At 38.1% G+C, this 21,904-nt stretch overlaps 1 protein-coding gene across 6 annotated transcripts in view; it reads right to left on the reverse strand.

Annotated features, from left to right (window-relative positions):
- The window catches only part of PARD3B (par-3 family cell polarity regulator beta), a 1,151,792-nt gene that overhangs the window by 983,220 nt on the left and 146,668 nt on the right, over positions 1 to 21,904 (reverse strand). For 5 of the 6 annotated variants that reach the window (XM_051849249.2, XM_070070340.1, XM_051849247.2 and 2 more), the window contains exon 2: positions 8,474 to 8,575. In XM_051849249.2, coding sequence (XP_051705209.2) covers positions 8,474 to 8,575 — 102 coding nt within the window. Of the gene's footprint in view, positions 1 to 8,473; positions 8,576 to 21,904 lie in introns of those variants that run through there. The other variant, XM_070070342.1, reaches the window with a different exon arrangement.

Consider the following 21,904-nt stretch of genomic DNA (forward strand, 5'->3'; position numbering starts at 1 on the left):
CATAGCTGAGTGCTGCCCGTTGTGGCCATCTAGGGAGTGAACCAGTGGATGGAAGCTTGCTCACTTGCTCTCTCATGTAACTCTAACATTGAAAACAAATCTTTTAAGGAAAAAAAAAAAAAAACTTATAGCAACGAAGACCTTCACCAAGCTAAAATTCTGTAGTATAAAATATAAACTGAATCCTAAATAGGCAAGGAGCGAGAACAAGGGCAGACAAGATAAATAGAGCATTACGGAAAAACAACACTATGTAAAAAATGCATGGCACATAAGAAATGTAGTCATTTCATCATTATGAAGATTTAAGAAGTCTGGGTTCGAGTACAATAGTCTTAGGCCATACAGAGGCCTCTGAAATTAGAGTGCTTTGAGGTTGAGACTCGATTCAGTATACACTAGAAGGAATGATGCAGTGATTTAAGTAATATCTTTGGAATAATATATTTGAATTGGTTAATTATAATACATGTATTAATGTCTTACTACAGGCCAGGTTTTTTCCTAAACACTGTCTAGGTACTAACTTGTAAAATTAATACTACTTTTAGCTCCAGTTGCTCATGAAGAAACTAAGGCACTGCAGTAACTTGCCCAAGACACTCAGCCAACAGAGCCAAGAAATGAATTGACTTTGCTTGTCCAGAACCCAAGCTCTTAACCACTCCACTGACATTCATGACATAGAATGGCTGAGGGTAAAGGGGCTAAAGGCAAGAAGATCAGCTCCTTATCAATTACCATAACTCTGGCCTGAGACTACACAGATTTAAGTTTTGTAGCTTTGGAAATGCAGATTGGGAACAGATACATGCAACCAGATAAAGAATGAACTACTTTATTAAATAAAGTATTTGTTACATAACTGCAAGGCTGTCAACTAGGAGGAAGTGCTTCCATGGGCAGAGGAGGGGGAGGAGGAAGCTGTCAAATGGAGGAAATCACACTGAAACGGAGTAGTTTGGATCTACGTGAGACAGTACCAAGATCCTAGGAAGGAAATGCAGAAACGCACTTGGGAAAGCATCACCTGCAGACACAAACTGATAGCCGTGGGGCAGTGGGGTCCTCAACTCTCTTCCTGGTTCAGCTTCTGATCCTTTTGGAAGATAATGAGGCTGTGCTACATGATGGCTGAGGTCTCCACTGGGTCTATGATTCTAGCACTTTTTAGTTCTAGAAGTAGAGAGTAATCGTGAAATGCCCAGGATGGAATTTCCTGTCCAAGGTCATTCTTTTGCTCTTTGGGAGGCTCTGCATTTATTGCAGACATTCTGCAAATTTCTTCTTAGTGCTATTACAACATCAACATTAAGGAGCCCAAGTAAAAGTCATTAAAACATATCCTAATTTTATTTTAAAAAGTGTGGTTTTCGAAATAGATGTTTTTCTTTACAGTAGAAGTCATTCTGGCAAAATAAGTGCTAAATTTAAGTGTATTAATTTGGGGGTCTTTTCGAAAAAGCAGTATAATTTAATTTAGCATTCCCCACTTCCTCAGAAAAACACAATACAGATAATATAAACACTGAAAGATTTACACACATGCCACAAGCAGTCAAAAACCTTCCAACCACTGAAGAGGAAGATGGGAAGGAAGATGTCTTTTTTTTTTTTAAGTTTTTTTTTTTAAGAAAAAGCAAATAATTGGCTTTAACTCTTCTTAGAAAATTCACAAAAGTATATGAAAAAAATACATAAACTCTGGTTTTACCATCCATTCCTGAGTCTCAGCTGTACGGGAAATACAGTACAGGTTATATTCAGACGAAAGTGGAACCAAACACCAGCACATTCACAAAGTGTCTCCTCTGCGGGTGTCCAGGTAATGCTGGCTTCCACTAGAGGGCGACAGAGCGTGCTCAGAAAGCAGCGTGGACTTAAAGAGGGAGTGTCCGTTTTAGGTCACTAGTTCATTCACTGTGCAAAGCAGTGTCCATTTTAAATCCATATTAGGTCCTTGATGGTACTTACATTATCAAACAATATGTTCTGATAAAAGAATGCTCGGTTTAAAATAGTGTCACACTGTCATTTCCATTTCTCAAACAATAAGACATTAATCTAAATTTTTTATCATAAATTTAATATATCTTAAGAGCCTAGCAATTGAATTACTTTTTAAAATTTAATAGAGTTTGTTAAAAATTGTTAAGATGTATAGCAAAATGGTTTCTTGGATGTTTTAATACTTGAATATAAAATATTTAGTGACTAAATCAAAACATAGCTAAAAAATACAGGAATAACACTATCAAAGTAGTATTACTATAAAAGCTAATATCTGATTGCTTAGTATATACCATAATATATTTAAAACATTATGTAATTTACCTGTAGACTATTCCTACAACAATTCTAAAAAAATATTCATTTTACAAACTGGGAAACTGAGGCTAACACGGGTGAACTTGTCCAAGGACATGTAACTAATAGGAATAAGGTTAAATCAAAGTTGTAACACTGAAGAAGCAGCTATCACATATGACACAGGCAGGCAGGGGTCAACTCATCATCTATGAAGCCCACAGAAATTATTGGCATGCTTCCAAACTCTGCCCCAAAGATGGGCAAAGCTTCGACAAAGATAGCAACATCTTCGCATCTTATTTTGTGACATAATTCTACATTTTTACATTTAATAAAACTATGACAGTATTCCAACTTACATAACAGAAGTCACATGTTGCCATATTATATTTATCTTTTTTCACCAAGCCAGCAATAATCAAAAATAATATAGTGAAAAATACAAGGAAAACAACCATTTAGTACTCGGAGGTCCTCACACTGAATTAAGAAAAGTCCGTGAGTGAAGATGAATCACTGCAGTGACTTACAAACATCAGTCTCTCAGACTCCTTAGGGTTTTTGTGTGTTGTAATGAGAAACTTGGAAGTGTACATCACATAGGTGTTTGGCTGAGGCTTTGAAATGGTTGCTACAACCACAAGACAATAGCATAGCCACTAAGATACGGAACAAGTCCCAAAGAGTGAAGGCCCACTCAGTCAATTAAGCATTGTTTTGTGATGTATTTGGAAGGAATGCAAACCAAAACTAACTGAAGTATAAGGTATTTCTCTTTTCCCATAGGATTCTAAAGCCCAGTTAGTATGAAACTGAAGAAGACCCACATCACTTTTAAAGTTTAAAACAGGATAAAACATGACATATTAACTTTTTTTTATTGCAAGTTACCACAAACTTAGTGGCTTAAGACAACAGAAATTTATTACCTGACAGTTTAGTGGCTACAAAACCTGAAATGAGTCTCACTGGGTTAAAACCAGGGTGTCATGGCCGGCGCCGCGGCTCACTAGGCTAATCCTCCGCCTTGCGGCGCCGGCATACCAGGTTCTAGTCCTGGTCGGGGCGCCGGATTCTGTCCCGGTTGCTCCTCTTCCAGGCCAGCTCTTTGCTATGGCCCAGGATTGCAGTGCAGGATGGCCCAAGTCCTTGGGCCCTGCACCCACATGGGAGACCAGGAAAAGCACCTGGCTCCTGGCTTCGGATCAGCGCAGTGCGCCAATCGCAGCAGCCATTGGAGGGTGAACCAATGGCAAAGGAAGACCTTTCTCTCTGTCTCTCTCTCTCACTGTCCACTCTGCCTGTCAAACAAACAAACAAACAAAAAACCAGGGTGTCAGCATGGCTGTGCTTTTTCTGAAAGCTCTAGAGGACAATCAGTTCCCTTGTGGGTTCCAGCCCCCAGAGGCCACCTGCACTCTGGCTGATGGCACCTTCCCCCATCTCCAAAGCCAGCTTCAGCTAATTGAGATTTTCTTACATCATAGCTCTCTAACACTAACTCTTCACCTTCCTTCCTCATATAGACGGATCCTTGTGTGAGTACATTAGTCCATCAAAGCAATCCAAAATAATCTCCCCTTTAAAGGCACTTAATCATATGTGCAAAGACCCCCATGCCATGTAAAACACACATTAATCAATTCTTGGAATTGAAGAATAGGCTTATTTGAGCAATCATTCTTCTGCCTACTGAAGATAGTACAGTCCATAATTTGTGCACATAGTGTAATCCATCTCAAAAGTAGTTATGGAATAAAGAATTTATTTCCATTGAAATTGTATGTTGTGGTTGGACCACAAAGGCACTTTTCAAAGTCTAACTGGAATTATACTGTATTTGAGTAATTTGGGCCCTAGAAAAAGGGGGATGCAAATGAAAGCAACAGAGTTAAAAGTGACAGGGCTTTACAACACAACAGGTGCAGGTGGGCTATCAGCAAAAGGAATTGAACTAAGCAGCACTGATCTACTTCTCAACTAAGGCTCTATACTTTACAGTTGCATCTACTAACTATCTTTCCTTAATGATAATTATTTAAGTAAAATCAATGCATATTTATGACTGACATTTTCATAAATAAAAATTACAGATACAAAAACTAATATAAAGTTTGCCACATCACAGAAGAAAAACAGACTGTAGAAATTTTAATTTGGGTTCCAAAGTCTGATTCTGGTACTTATAATCTGTGTGATGTCAGGCAACTGACTTAGAATTTCTGTGGCTGTTACAGAAATTAAAAATAGGAATCACACATAATAGGGCTGCTCTAAAATAAAACAGGGTGATGTACATGTCAAAGACATTCCAGGGCACTGTTAGTGCTCAAGAAAATGTGGTTTCAGGGTGAAGCATATTGGTAGACTATGGCAGCCACAGAAGAGACATGAGTATAAAGATAGAATCCTTAAAATTCTTTATCTGAGTAAATAATAATCATCAGACTGATGGATAAAACTGAAGAATCCTGAGAATAACTGTCACAGTTGGATAACTACTGAGTTTTAAAATATTTCACATGTATACAGTCATACATCCTGCAATGACAGGGACACACTTTTGTGAAATGAATTCTGTGATTAGGTACTTTCATCATTGTAGAACATCACAGACTGAATGTCTACAAACCTACATGATATCAACCACTCAATGGGTGAGCAATACAATTAAGAGACATGGTAAAAGATGTCCAAGCTGCTGCTGGTATAAAATGGCCTACAGCTTTATAGTAAACTTTTTTTTTTAATCATTAGGGGTACTCTGTAAAATGATGATGGAAAGTACTGGGTAGTCAATATATAAACCAATAGCAATCATGAACAAGTATTATATACTATATAGAACTGTATTGCTATACCTTTATATGACTGGTGGTACAGTATGTTTTTATTTATTTATTTTTTGACAGGCAGAGTGGACAGTGAGAGAGAGAGACAGAGAGAAAGGTCTTCCTTTGCCGTTGATTCACCCTCCAATGGCCGCCGCGGCCGGCGCGCTGCAGCCGGCACATCGCGCTGATCCAAAGGCAGGAGCCAGGTGCTTCTCCTGGTCTCCCATGGGGTGCAGGGCCCAAGCACTTGGGCCATCCTCCACTGCACTCCCTGGCCACAGCAGAGAGCTGGCCTGGAAGAGGGGCAACCGGGACAGAATCCGGCGCCCCGACCGGGACTAGAACCCGGTATGCCGGCGCCGCAAGGCAGAGGATTAGCCTATTTTGCGCGACACCGGCCCAGTATGTTTTTTATATTGTACCAGGATCACCACAACCATGTGAAGAACGCACTGTACTGTAATGTTATAACAGTCACAACGTCACTAGGCAACATGAGTTTTCCAGCTCCATTACCATTTTATGAGACCACTATTACAAGTGGTCCATCATTAACCAAAGCATTGTTATGTGGTTTCCAACTGTACTAGTTACCATAAAGATGCCAAATTCCAACACTGATCTCATAATGTTTTGACAAAATATAGAACAAAAATAGCATAGTGTGATAAGCACTTGGTTACCCCGGAAGGGGCTTTCATGCAAAAGCAAGTGATAGAAAAAAATTGCCACAGAGACCACTTAGGCACCAAGCCCTGCGTTAGCCAAAGAAATAATAGATGTAAGGCCAAAGATAAACCACTTCTTGCACCAGAAACCTTGGAAGTCTCAGAAACAGACTGGACTCTACAAGGTCCCTCTGAGATGTGAAGTAGCCTCACATTTAACCTCTCATCTCAATCTTCACCGATGTATACTGGGTTTTCTTCTATAGATTAAATGTCCTCAGCCCACACTGCTTTCTGATGTGAAGTTTCTGCTCTTCCTGCCTCATGCTTTGAAGCTTTGCTACCCGCAGTTCGTTACTGCCATTTCTTACTGGTAGTGAGACTTTCCTAGGAGTCAAGGAGTGCAGTGTTTAGTACAATCTTCATGGACCTCCATGCAGGCCTCCGTGGGCTTGCCATCTATTCATATTCTAAATGCAAGAATTTATTAGGAAGCCAATTTGTATACAGGTGAGCTGTTATTTGATCTATACTCTGTACTGTCTCCAGGGATCTTGGATGAGTTAGATATGTCATTAAATATCCAAAAAGCATCATTTATAATTATTTCTTAATCTAAACTGACAAAAAGGTGAAGTCTGGCAGGGCCTTCTTTTCCACACTAAACATATGGAATATAAGGAAATCTGAAGATTGCATAAGGAATCAATGTCAGAAAAATGCATAATGTTGCCTTTTTTACTTTACTGTTTCTGAAATGGGAGTATAGTTTTCAGGCAATTCAGAAGTATAAATTCTCAACAACTCTGCAGAACAATAACAAATAGGCTCCATGCAAAAGCATTAAAGTGTATTAAGGGAATGGTTAAAACTGGACCCAAACAGTACTAATCTCTGGTAGGATTTTAACCAATTATCTCAGTTTTTCACCTTATTTAGTAATGGCAGTAGAGTCCCATTAAAACATAGATTACATATAATAAAGCTGTTCCCGTGTGTAATAAATGGATGATGGCAAAAAGTGCATTGCTGAGTCAGTTAACAAGACGACTCTAAAAGGAAGAGCTCTACAGGACAGGTTATTTCCCTGGATACCGTCCACGGAATCGCCCTTCTGGTAAGGAGGTCTTGGATGAAACTGGGGTGAGACGTTTTCTTATGGCCCTTCTTAAACTTGTGACTTTCTGGCTTTTCCCTTGAAACACACTGAACATCAGTGAAATTTCACACAGGAACCACCTCCCTCATTGACAAGGAGCCCAGATGCCTACAATATTTCAAAGGACGATGCTCCTGGAGAAGAAGTACAATAGAAAACAGCGAAAAACAAGGAAAACGCCTCCTGTAAAAATTCTAAAGGTACATAATAACATAATAACAATAATATCAATCGCACATTATTTACCATGTAACCAACTAAACAGGAGGCGTACATCAACATCATACACAGCAGGAGTCAACTGCAGCAGGTGAAGCATTTTTTGGCACTTGTTTAACAGGTGGTCCTTAGGAATCAAGTGCACATAAAATAATTAGCAGATACTAGTAACACAATTCAGATCTTCCCGTACCAGTCCTCTAGGAGCACAGAGTCTGTTTAGGAAGGTAAGTCCCTTGTGCAATGGCTAACTATATTGCAAAGCAAATCAGGTTTGGATTCTAAAGAAAATATTAAAAACAAACATATAGAACGTCTGCAGAGATTAATGTAAATTTGAACAGTCTGAAAAAATCTCCAAGAAAAAAAGATGAAAATTTTATCTGAGTTCAATGAATCGCTTATTTTTATCCCAGTCCATTAGTTAAAACATACGAATGTACACGCAATCACACTAACCTGTGATAGAAGAAAAACAGTACAGAGAAAGAAGTCTACACATATAAATTATCCTAGTACCAGCAGTGCTAAGGCTGTACAATAGAAGAAACTTTGACAGCAAGGTCTCTCCAGGAGAGCTGCAATTCAATGCTGGAGAACACACAACCCACTGATAAGAGGAATCTGACGCTGAAGCAGGACTAAAGCGTATTCCTCAACAGCAATGCTCCAGGGTATTGCAACCAAAGGGCTTCCTTTCACAGAGTTCTCACTTTAGTATCAGAAGACAGAATCCAAGAAAACATGATGTTTGCAATGGGATGATTCTCAACTAGATGGCAGAACACGTTCAAAATTTTGGAACATTCAATTTAGGTTTTTTTTGCATTAGCAATGATAACAAGAACATCATTCAGGATAGTTGCTGGCCAGCTACTTCAAGAAAAATTCACCATTCTTCATGAGACTGTCCTGCTCTTGTGTGGCAACACATTTAAATGTCAGGCACTAAGCTGAATGTTTAGTACGGGCCAGGAATAAACTCCAGAGCCAGAAATAACAGTAAGAACTCCAACAGCCTCAGCTTCTGACACTAATTTATTGAGATGCATCAGAAACTCTTGAGAATGAAGTATCTGCTAATTAGGTCACCACAAAAAGTCTCTCAAGCTTTGGAAAGTTTTCCAAACTGATGAAGAACTGATTTATGAGCTGTCCAGGTGCAATCTGAACAGATGGTATCTTTTAATAATAATTGACACATGCGTTTTTGGAGGATGTGAATCTCCAAACAGAGATTCCTGCAGAGGAAAACAAAGAGAAACGGTTTTAAAGTCATCTACCTTATCTTTGTCTTCAACAACATCTGCCAAGACATCATCTGGATCCAGGATTCCTCCATCTGTGTATTCCAAGTGATGAATCTTCACCCAGTATCCAGGATCCTGCAGTAGCACAAACAAGCTTCATGACTCAATTGTTGAGCAAAAAATACACTTCAATTTCACAAGAAACAGACTGACTCAATAAATAGGCTTGAATAATAGCAAAATTATCAAAACTGAAAACAAATGCTATCTATTTATTTGGATAAATACTTGGCATTTTAGCCTATTAACTTAAATCAAGGAATCAATGTAAAAACATTTCATCTCTCTTCTTGGAAAATAAATTGTAATGCAAAAACAATAACTGGAAAAACACATTCAAGAATTTTTTTATATATAACATATAACTCAGGTAATTTCAAATTGTCCTGAAAAAGACCTTCTTTAAGGACTTTTTGGAAATAGGGATAGAAGTACAAACTAAGATCCAAAGCCTATAGGGAAAAAAAAAAACCAAAGAAAGAAATATGTGATTACAACATCTGTTACTTCAGATACATGGATGAAAGGGGTGACCACCAACCTCCTAACCTTTAAAATCTGATTTGGCAGATTTACAACTGCCGCTTAATTTTTAAAACTGCTTATTCTGATGCTAGAATTTAGAATTGCACTTCCTAGCTCAGTCAGTTATTTACATACTATTTCCAAAAAAGATAGGAAAGTAAACCATTAAATAAACAGGACAAAAATATGAACTAATGAATGAGGGGAAGAAAAACATTGGTGATGGTTTTTCCAGAATACCTATGCTAAGATAAATTTGGTCTGTGATTGTTACAAAGCCTCTCAAAGTGAAAAACTTTTTACCTATAAAGCACTCAGTATCCAGTAAAAGAACAGATAACAGTTCATGAAAAGAGATGGAAATTCCTCTAGGATAAAGCTCTAAGCCTTTACCACATGAATCTTTATTAAGAGTAAGAACTAACATAACCCACAGAATTCAATTGCAATTTTACGAAAGCTAATAGAAATGGTGTCATATAGCCTTCTTTTTAACTGACCCCTGATAAAAGGCGAGGGCCCACTATTAAATAATAATTCTTTTAAAGCATCTACTCAAAAGGCTACTGAAATGTAGTCCAAGTATATAGCTTTCCAGTAATCCCACTTGATAAAGTGATAGGCTTAAACATCTGAAGGAATTCGCCTTGGACAGGTTTTGGACTTTTAAAATTAAGTTTTCTATAGATTATCTAAAGAGCAAATTCAAGTAAAATAAAAGGACTTTTATTTGCTTCTAAAACTAAGCTTATAGGTAAGAACACAAATGTCTTAGTAGGAAACTTTAAATGCCTATTTCTCAGCTAAAGATCTGAAAGATAGGAGCAGTGAATAATATCATCAGGTAAGAAAAGCATAGAGCATCAATCACTCAGACTCTTAAAGCAAAGATTTTTGTCAACTCAAGGTGGCTGTACTTTAATAGACGAGCTAAGTACAATAGGCTGGATTCCAAAAACGGAGAATACTGGAGTATGTGTATGAAACACTATGTACTGGCCACAAGACTACACAACTCGTCCAGCAATCTCTGACAACTGAATACTTTTGTTATGGCTATGCTACAAGCAACATAGTTCTCCAGACTCCCCCAGGACTTTGGACTAAAATATACAGTATTCTTTTTTCCTTGTAAAATTAGCCTTTTATGAAAGTTCAATTTAATTAATTTCTATAAACTTCCATTAAGTTGGTAGATGAAATCTGTTGATTTTTAACCGTGTTTATAAAAAGTAATATATTCTGAAGAGTTTGCTTTTCTAAGTGTTCTTAAAAGCAGGTATGTATTAAGTCATCTGTTTTCTCATGCTTCCTTTATAAAGACAGGGTTTTTTTGTAAAAAAGATTTATTTATTTGAAAGTCAGAGTTATACAGAGAGAGAAGGAGAGGCAGAGAAAGGTCTTCCATCCGCTGGTTCACTCCCCAGATGGCCGCAATGGCCGGAGCTGTGCCGATCCAAAGCCAGCCAGGAGCTTCCTCCAGAGCAGCTGAAACATAAACCAATGCCCATATGGGATGGCGGCAGCTTAACCTGCTAAGCCACAGTGCCTGCCCCTAAAGACAGATCTTATCACCTGAAAGTGCAGTAAACAATGGCTCCTAACCTAACAACTGCAGTATAAGTCAAAGTACACTTCCACTCCTGCCTATGGGTAGGAATACAAGAAAACTGGAGTCCTAGTTTGAAAGAGAAGACAAAAAAACAGTAGGGGATGAATCTGATCAGTGGGAAAGGCGAGAGCAGACAGAGGGCAGCAAGACTGGATGTTAAGTCATACAGCATTTCTTCTTCACACAGGCGTGTGGTGTCGAATATGACTGAGGTAAGGCACAGGAGTTCAAGCTACGATATTTCTCTCTAATTTGACTCAAAAGAGCATAGAACTACAACAATTTTAAAAGTGGTTTGAAGTATTTTGGAGTCATACATTTCACTAAAATATTAAGAGAAGTATATGGAGGCAGATATGGAAAGACTCTGCAGCTTTGACTCCCCAGTCCACACTGGCACTGCCTTTGTACATGTTCTAAAGAGTGGGCTAATGATGGATACACATCTAAGGCTGAAAATAAAAAGAAACCAGGCACACCATAGGAAAGCAGTCTCAGGGTTAATATTTCACACATCTGAGAGGAAAATATGCAGTATGTATCAACAGCAATTTTATCCCCATGGTATTTTGGCCATGGTGCTATAGATCACTTGAAAAATATACATTCAATATTAGCAGCCTGCAGCCATTATAAGACCATAAATTTAGTTTGACTATTTTATGCATGTAAAAATTTCAACCATAACATTGCAGTCAACATTTTGCATGTAATTTATTTGGTTTTATTACCATCAGGAATAAAACTGATCAAACATGAAAAAGAAGTTCACGTACATATCATGGATAATGCAATTAATCACTTAGAGACATTCACTATACTTTTATGACCAGGGCAGTTTACCTTATATTGCACAAATATCAGTAATGCATATTACTTTTAAATTATTTTGAGAATATTTCTAGTATACAAATATCTGCTGTTTTTTCTATCTAATAAATCTTCTCACTTCTACTCCTGATTATTAACATTCTGAAAAATACCATGGGATACGTTATGTTTTCTCAATACGTTATGTTTTCTCAACTTCTAACAGGATCATTCTGTGCTTTAAATAAATCGCAGTTCATTTAAACCCTACAGGAATTTTAAAACTAAAACAAACAAGTCTACAAGGATAAATCTGGAAAAGGAAACTAAAAGAGAAACATACGCATAACAGGAAGGAGACAGTTACAGGGAGTTTTTAATGATGAAACATCGAAATTGCTCCTAACACGCACTGATATTAATAGCAACAAATACGCTTCACTGTGGGTAGATGACATAAAATTTGACCCTATGCTGTAGAGATTTTTTATTAGCCGGTTTTGAAGAACGATAAGTTTCCATCTGTAATACCTAAAGGAGTAGACTCACAAGCCAGTTACTCTGACACTGTGAGATTATGCCAATAATCAACAGAGGGAAAACTTGGTGGTTAAGCAAAATGCCAGTGGTCTACGATGGGAAAAAAACACCCTGCAACAGTAAGGTCCTGAAGTGAGGCATGGTGGCAAAGGACAAGCCAATGCTTAGGCAAGGACTGGATTTAATCACTGGTAGCTTGTACATTGCTCAACGATGAAACTGGTTTCTTTCACTAGAATCATCTTAGCCAGTGGAATAATCATAAAATAGAAATTAATAGAAAAACAGAATTTTTTGTAGAATTAAACTTCAGAGATTTGGTGGCATGTATCCACAAAATGAAATACTACCATTTTCTTTTTTTTTTTTTCACTCTAAGAATTTTCTATTTTGAATGATTCAGGCATGTGCTGGGCACACAGTTTATTACTCATTTATTTTTAAAAATTTGACAGATTTAGACAGTGAGGGAGAGAGAGAGACAGAGAGAAAGGTCTTCCTTCCATTGGTTCACTTCACTCCCCCAATGGCCGCCACGCTGTGCCGATCCAAAGCCAGGAGACAGATGTTTCCTCCTGGTCTCCCATGTGGGTGCAGGGACCCAAGCACTTGGGCCATCCTCTACTGCCTTCCCGGGCCAAGCAGAGAGCTGGACTGGAAGAGGAGCAACCAGGACTAGAATCCAGCACCCATATGGGACGCTGGTACCTCAGGCAGAGGATTAACCACGTGAGCCATGGTGCCAGCCCCTATTTATTTATTTTTAAAGATTTATTTATTTATTTGAAAGTCAGAGTTACACAGAGAAGGAGAGGCAGAGAAAGAGAGGTCTTCCATCCAACTAGTTCAATCCTCAATTTGCTGTAACGGCCAGAGCTGCACCAATCCAAAGCCAGGAGCCAGGAGCTTCTTCCGGGTCTCCCACAGGATTGCAGGGGCCCAAAGACTTGGGCCCTTCCACTGCTTTCCCAAGCTATAACAGAGAGCTGGATGGGAAGTGGAGCAGCCGGGACGTAGAGCAGCCAGGACTTGAACCAGTGCCCATATGGGATGCTGACACTGCAGGCAGCAGCTTTGCTCAATATGCCACAGTGCTGGCCTGAGATTCTACCATTTTCTTCATCATCACAAATAGCGAAGTCTCTTCTAGTGCTTACGAAAGGCCAGGTATTATAAATACTTCATGGTTTTTATGTGAGTTACTAATTTATCCTCAAAGAGACTCATAGAATCATCATCAATCCATTTTACAGATGAGGAAACCAAGCCATGAGTAAGTGAACTGACTTACCCAAGCTGAGTCACTCGTAAAAAAGCAGAAAAAAATAGGTCTTTTTTTCAAAACACAGAAAATATTGCTTTTACTTAAAGAACTTAATGGAAGCATAACTACCTAGGAATCAGGCTGGGGATCAGGTCTCTCTCTACTCCACACACACACATACACACACAGGCAAGCTGCCACTATTCTGGGAGTCTGATACTTCAGCAATAGCGAGCCTGGAGATTCCAATGCCTTTTGCCCAACGCATCGCATACAAACCAAAGTACAGAGGATACCAAAGGGTGATAAAAAAAATTATTTGTAGAAGTGTGTCTGACCAGTGCCTTGTAAGTGAGAGAAGTAGAGAAAGCTCCAAAACATCATTCCTCACAATCATAGAAACAAGGGCTTGGGAAACAATGGGAAAACTCCTTACTGCTAAGAACAGGGTGGGAAGCTGAGGCATCGGAAACTGGACAAAGAATTATGAAAATACACACACAGAAACTTAACTACTTTTATCAATCTCCTGAGATCATTTTCCCTTCCACCCCAAACCAAAAGAGAATCAGATATCCCTCAATGCACTCAGGAGAGAGAATGAGGCAGAACACGTGTGCAGGGGAACAGGCACAGGAGTCTGATCAGCCCTCCGAAGAACAGAGTATGGAGAAAAGAGTCTCAGTAAAGCATGGTTAAGCAAAGCCTCGCAGAGCAGCACTGGAACCTGGAAGGGGGAAAAAAAGACCAGAATAATAAAGCTTATTAGTAAATGAGCCAGTAATAATTGGCTTCAAAATCCACCTTCACCTTCCAAAAAGGGATCAGCCTAGTATAAACTTCAGAAGAAACATCTAACAGAAAAACATGAACTGTATATATATATGAGGATGACTGTATCCATTCATAAATGCGTTTTCAATTCTAAAAATCTTTTATCTGATTTTTAAAGTTGGTATACCTATACTAACATCAGATGAAATGACTTTTAGGAAAAAAGTACTACTGAAGATAAAGGTAGACATTTCATCAGATTAAAAGGTCAATGCAACATAAAAAAAAATTCTAAATCTGCATATACATAACATATCCTCAATACATATACTGTACTGCCAAAATTGACAGATCTTAACAAGAAAACACAATGAAAGCAGGAAAATTTTGATAGGAAACAAAATCAGAAAAATACATATCATCTGAATAACATAATTAGTAAATTTAACCTAAGCTTATATTACATTTATGGGTGAACCCCACATAGAACACATCCAAGAAGTTTAGAAAACATATTTTTTAAGTGTTAATGGAACATGAACCAAATTTCAAAAAAGTCTGGAATCATTTAAAATATGCTCTCTAGTCACAGTAGAACAAATAACAGAAGGTATGTAGAACATGCTCTACTTTTTAGAAATTAGGAAATTCTAAATAATCCAAATAAAGGAGATGAAAAATAAAGGAGGTGAGAAACTACCTTTTTAAAGATTTAATTATTTGAGAGGCAGAATGATGGGGAAGAGGGAGAGAATATGAAGCTTCGATCCACTGGTTCACCCTCAAATGGCTGCAATGACCAGAGTAGCCTTTTCCAGGAGCTAGGAGCTGCTTCTAGGGCTCCCGCACAGGTGCAGAGGTCCAAGCACTTGGGCCATCTTCCACTGCATTCCCAGGCTGTTAACAGGGAGGTGGTCAGAAGAGGAGCAGCCAGAACTTGAACCGGGTACCTATACAGGATGCTGGTGCCACAGGCAGAGGCTTAACCTACTACACCACAGCGTCAGCCCTAAGTACTTTTGTTTAAAAAAAAATTTATTTATTTATTTATTTATTTATTTATTTATTTGAAAGGCAGAGTTACAGGAAGCAGAGGCAGAGAGAGAGAGAGGTCTTCCATCTGCTGGTTCACTCCCCAAATGACAGCAAAGGCCAGAGCTGTGCTGGTCTGAAGCCAGGAGCCAGGAGCCTCCTCAGGGTCTCCCACTGCTTTCCCAGGCCATAGCAGAGAGCTGGATCAGAAGTGGACCTGACACCCATATGGGATGCTGGCGGTAGCTTTACCTGCTATGCCACAGCACTGGCCCCAAGAAAGCACTTTTACCTGAATAATTAAAATAACATAAAAATGTCTGTAATGCACATAATGCAAAGCTTAAAAGTCAGTTGTGGTCTTTAAGGCATGTGTTAGCAGACAAAGAAAAGAAAGCATGGTAAGTCAAATCCAGAGGACATAAAGAAAATAAAGAGCAAAAAAAGAAATTAAAAAAAACCAACAATATAAATCAAATCTGATTCTATGAAAAGACTGATAAATTTGATAAATACATAGCAGAATGAAAGGAGCAAACATAAATTTCCAAAATCAGGAAGGAAAAATGCAAGCAATACCAATATAGATGTTGCAGATACTAAAATAGGGATATTGTGACAACTTTAGGCCTATAATTCAGCAACCTATATAAAATCAACAGATGCTTTGAAAAATACAACTTACCAAAACAGACAACAAAAATAGAAAATGAACAATAGATAATTAAAGAAATCTAAACGATTATATTAAAAAAGAATTCCAAATTACCAAGCTTAGATGACTTCACAAGCAAAATATTCCAATAATTGAGGCACAAATAATACCAATTTTTATACAAATACTTCTAGAGTAGATAAGGAGGAACTCTCTCCATTCTTTTAAGATAGTAGACCTTATAAAAGTATTACAAGAAAAGAAAATCATTATGTGTCAGTCTCTCCCATCTCCCCTCAATTGCACACATGTGCTGCTTAAACTAAACCTTCAGAGGGGACAATGCTGTGGCACAGTGGGTTGGGTTAAGCTGCCATCTGCAGTGCCGGCATCCCACAGGAGGGCCACTTCAGTTGACTCCTGGCTGCTTCACTTCTGATCCAGCTCCCTGCTGCTGTGCCTGGGAAATCAGTAGAAGATGGCCCAACTTCTTGGGCCCCTGCACCCATGCTGGAGACCCAGAAGAAGTTCCTGTCTCCTGGCTTTGGACCGACCCAGCTCCAGCCATTGCAGCCATTTGGGGAGTAAACCAGTGGACAGAAGATCAATCGATCTGTCTCTCTTTCTCGCTCGCTCGCTCTTTCTCTGCCTCTGCTTCTCCCTCTCTATAATTCCTCCTTTCAAGTAAACTAAATAAATCTTTAAAAAAATAGACAATTGGAAATCAAATTCAGCAATGTAGATAAAGGATTATACATCATAACCCAGTAGAATTTATTCCAGTAGTAAAAGTCATTTAAAATTCGTTAACCAAAGTTATTCACCAAATAGGAAAAACAGCACAAAAACTCAATGATCATCAAAATGAAAGGAGAAAAAGCATTTGAGAATGCTCATCATCAAACCACAATACAAAGTGGCTTAGCAAACAAGGTGAACCAGTAACTGAACAAAGGAGGACAGCAAAAGATAGACAAATTGCTAATGGTGACATTTATACTAGCATCAAAAATCAAATAGTTACAAATAAGTCTAACAGAAATATACAGACCCTCTATGCTGAAAATGATAAAAGGCTGGGAAAAATTAAAGATGACTGTCATGGATTGAAAGACTCAATATTGTGAAAATGTTCTTTCCAAAATTGTTTAGGATTTAGGGTCAGGACTGTGAGGAGATGGAGCAACCAAAATTATAATACATGATGAGCTTATGATGGAAGTATGAATGTGTACAATCACTTTGGAAAACTGGCAGTGTCTGTCCATAAAACTGAACATAAACATCCAGCCTAACTCCACAATTAGGTATTTATCCACAAAAAATGAGTAAGTGAAGGTACTAAAAGATACATACTAGAATATTAATAGCAGGATTATTCCTAATATATAAAAATCTGGAAATAATTAAAATGGTCATCCCCTATAGAATGAACATTAGGATTTTCATGCAGTGTAATACTAGACATCAACAAAAATGAATACCCTACAAGTTCATGAAACAACATGGGTCAATCTCACAGCATAATATTGGGCAAAAAAAGCTAAATGCAAAAGAAAAATTACATACTCATGATTCTTGAATAATTAGCTCAAAATGTCAAAACCAAATCACGATATGAGGAGGAGGTCAAAACTGACTGGTTGACTCTTGAAAGAGAAGGGCAGTAAAGGCTCCAGGAAGTTTCTGGGACAATGTTCTCTTTCTTGAACTGTATACTGGCTAAAATTATTGTGCACTTTTCTGTCTGTTGTACTTCAAAGGTCTTTACATGAAAATTGAGAAAAAATATTTCTGCTTCTCAAAATGCGATTTCATTTTGCAAACTGAAAGACCTAATGATTCCTTTCACACATGACATCTCTACAAATAAACAAATAAGGACCTCCCCCCAAAAAAGCTATTCAGAATAAAAGGCTAATTCCCCAGTTGTTTTAGAAGTGGAAAAACAAATCTTGAAACAGATAAAAGGAGGGGCCGCTGTTGTGGCACAGGGAGCTGAGATGCCAGCATTCCATATGAGTATGGGATCAAGTCCCAGCTGCTCTGCTTCCTATCCAGCTCCTTGTTAATGAGCTTGGGAAAGCATCAGGAGATGGCCCTGTTTCCCAAGTCCCTGCCACCCAAGCCAGAGACCCAGGTGCAACTCCTGACTCCTGGCTTTTGGCTTAGACCAGCCCGGGTCCTTGTGGCAAGTCAGGGGGGTCATCTTGCAGATGAAGTATATCTTTCCCCCTCTATCACTGTGACTTTCAAATAAATAAATAACATCTTTAAAACAATAAATAAAAGGAAAGGAATGGAAGGTAGAGGTCACGAAAGGTGGGAAGGCGAGGTTACCCCAGGGGCAGAACACTGCAGCTCCGGAGCACCAGCTTTTCCAAGAAGAGAGAAGGCTTAGTCCACTTCTTCACTGCTACCATCTTAGGCTATCACAACAGTACTGGGTCCAGAACACAGCAAGGAAGAGTCTCATTCTGTGATGTGGAACATCACGTCTACAGTATTTCATCAGATTTTCGGAGGAGCATTAAACTACTGGAGAGCACCCACATGAAACAGTATGGAAACAGCCTTAACAATTAGTGAGCTGAACTAATTAAGATTTGTTTAAGTTGGAAGACACAGTCAAACGTGTCTCTACTTCAAACATTCGAGAACGACTGTTTCCATAGCATTGAGCTCTTAAAGGTGTCAGGCAAAAAATTACTTATTAAAATCTTCCCTGGAAATGATGTAGGGAAGATCCAAATTGAAAATGAGTGTATCTTCTCTTAATGAGACCAATGCTACTTGATTTTCTATCTAGGATTGGAACATAGTATTATCTTTTCAGTTGAGCAACAAAGTATCCAGATTACATTGGAGACCACATTCTTAAACACTGGGACTCAGAATTGGGTGGGGAGAGCTTCACTTTGTAAGCACCAGGTAACTGACACATCAGAGATAACAGCAGTCTTTCATCCAGTGACTATTCTGGAATATGTCCTCACTGATCATACAAGAAGAATTTAGCCACAATATTAAGTTCTTGTCCCTCCATTTTCCTTTGATCTTACATAAGTGAATTTGCCAAAGCAAAATGACTCCATGAGATCTCCCATCAAATTAAAAGGCATCCACATCTAAGAACGGTTTGGCTTGTTATTTGCTGCTCTAGCAAAGTCACATTGACAATAGATTGAAGCTAAACATAAAAAAGTCTCTCAGAGGTGAGGGTTTGGCCTACTGACATGACATTGGTTAGGATGCCTGCATCCCACATAGAAAGACCCGGGTTCAAGTCCCCACTCTGCTCCCATTCCAGCTCCCTGCTCCTGTGTACCCTGGGAGGCAGCAGTGATGCCTTAAGTAGTTGTTTCCTTGCCACCCACATGGGAGACCTGCACTGAGATCCCAGCCATTGGCTTCAGCTTCCTGGACCTTTGTGCGTATTTGGGGAGTCAGCTAGCAGATGGGAACTCTTTCTATCAATCTCTCTCCCTCTCAAATAAATAAACAAGCAAAAATAAATGAGAAAGACATTTCAAAAAGGGCAGTTTAGATGTGGTGGGTTATATGATGAAACATGAGCTCTCTTCTCATGTAAGGAGTCAAGCAAAGGCCAGACAACCTCACCCCAGGACACAACAGGATAAGAAAAAGAAATTGTACAACTCCAAAGATCTCTTCAAACTCAGACCTATCATATTTAGATCCTCAAAGCTCCTTAGGGCTTTGAATTCATCATTAGAGGAACTTCTTGAAAGAAGAGATTTTTGCTATATGATAAGGAAATATATTTGGCAATTAAGCATGATTCCATAACTACTGTGCATCTCCAATAAGAAAGTCTGCAAGCACTTCATATTTCAAATTTCCCAATGAAGTGGGATACACAGCAGATTCATAGAATGGCAGATGTCCTAAATAGCACTCTGGCCTCAGAATCAGCCCTTAAGGCATTCAGATATGGCTGAAGAGCCCATGAGAGTATTTTAGGCATGGAAAGCCAAGACACCCTGGAAAAAAAAAAAAAGACCTAAATGGAAGATAAGCGAGTGAGATCCCAGTGGAAAGAACGGGGCCATCAAAGAAGGAGGTACCTTTCTCTGAAGGGAGGAGAGAACTTACACTTTGACTATGACCCTGTTGGAATAAGATCTAAGTCGGTGAACTCAAAAGGCTTCCATAGTCTTGGCAACTCATGACTAGAGCCTAGGGAGATTACTGACACCATACATAAGAGTGTCAATCTGTTAAGTCAACAACAGGAGTCACTGTGTACTTACTTCTCATGTGGGATCTGTCCTTAGTGTGTTGTCCAATGTGAAGTAATGCTATAACTAGTACTGAAACAGTATTTTACACTTTGTGTTTCTGTGTGGGTGCAAACTGATGAAATCTTTACTTAATATATACTGAATTGATCTTCTGTATATAAAGATAATTGAAAATGAATCTTGATGTGAATGGAATGGAGAGTGAGCAGGAGATGGGAGGGATTTGAGTGGGAGGGAAATTGGGGGGGGGGCCAAGCCATTGTAATCCATTAACTGTACTTTGAAAATTTGTATTTACTAAATAAAAAATTTAAAAAAAATTTCCCAATGTATCAGCTATTCTAGCACCTTGCCTTGTAATCTGAAGAGTCATCAATTTATAAACAAATTTAAGAAAAAAAGTCTTCAACCTCTAAGATAAGAGAATTAGTCTGGAAGAGAAAAAAAAAGCCTGCGAATTTTATTGATTACAGTATTATTTTTGAATAGGCTAATTTCTCAGTCTGAAACAACTGCCCTCCCCCAAATAAAATTGGGAGTATATGAACATTGACTAAATTAATAAATTCAGGCTAGAACAGCCTTCTCAACCAATAGAGGGGCAACTAGAGAGACAAAAGTTAAGCCATAGGGAAGGAAGTTATGATTTTTAATTCCAAAAAACATAATTTCAATATAGAAGAACTAACAATTCCAAGGAAATTTTTCTATTTTGATCTCAGCATCCAACCTTTGAATACAATACTTATTCTTCATTTCAAATAGGAAGAAAAAGTTTAAGAATTTCATATATCTTAAATATTAAGAAGATGTTAATTACCCCATGTCATTTTACACTGAGTCTTGTGAAATAATCACAATGTCAGGATTTTCTTCATAAAAAGAACTTTAAAGGTTCATTTTGATCCTGAGATTAACTCAACTTATTTGAGGAAAAAGACCAAACATCTAATAGAGCTTTTTTTTTTGTAAAAAATGATAAAATTTAATTATTTTCCAATCTACTATATATCATCATCAAAATATTCTATTTACTGGAGAATAAAAATTTCCTTTTCTTGTAGATCTAAGAAGGAGTTAAATATTCACTCTTAGAATGCATAAAAGCATAAACTTTATATAAGTTCTCAGGATTAAATACAGCACAATCTTAAAACTGATGTTATGTTAGGAAACACAAATGTTAAAAGTCTGTAATGAACAATTTCAAATGCATATAATTGATGCATGCATTTTAAAAATTCCCAGGTCGAAAGCCTTTTAAAACACTAAACTATCACTGATGTAATAACATTGAAAATTATTTGGAGTAATTTTAAAGGAAATAGTAGATATTTTAAAAAATTCTGTGTTCCATTATTTGCAACAAAACTTTATAGGCTAAAGCCCTGGATGCCAAGATTTTAGAAGCTTGTGTGGTCCAGAGGAATTCAAAACCTACAAAGAATGGAAGCTGTCTTCTTTCCAGAGAGAAGGCCAGCCATTCATTTTCAGAATAGTTTATCCACCATAAAACCCTACATAGCACTGTAACACAAAATGAATTTTAACAAGAGTAAATATGAGAATGCAAATTAATACAACTCACAATTTACCTAATGCAGCCAATTAAATTTAACTTTCTTGCTGCTATCATGCTGACAGTTTTGTGCATGAATGCAAGAGCATCCCTGCGGCAGCTACTATGTCCCAAGTGTTTGTGCATCTTTGTTTATATGAATGAATGTAGGAAGCATCAAACATTCCACAGGTAACAGCCCTGGCCTCTAACTCTTTCCTTGAACACAGTTATATTTGGCTTCATAACTAAAGAAATTAACATATAGAAAAAATTTAATTTCTAGCACAACAGGTATTGAAGGCAGTGTTTTATTATAAAGGTAGATTAACTCTAAGATAGACACAAAGGCCTCATCAAATTTATCAT

This window comes from Oryctolagus cuniculus, chromosome 3 (genome assembly GCF_964237555.1).
Source record: "Oryctolagus cuniculus chromosome 3, mOryCun1.1, whole genome shotgun sequence".
NCBI classification, from domain to species: domain Eukaryota; kingdom Metazoa; phylum Chordata; class Mammalia; order Lagomorpha; family Leporidae; genus Oryctolagus; species Oryctolagus cuniculus.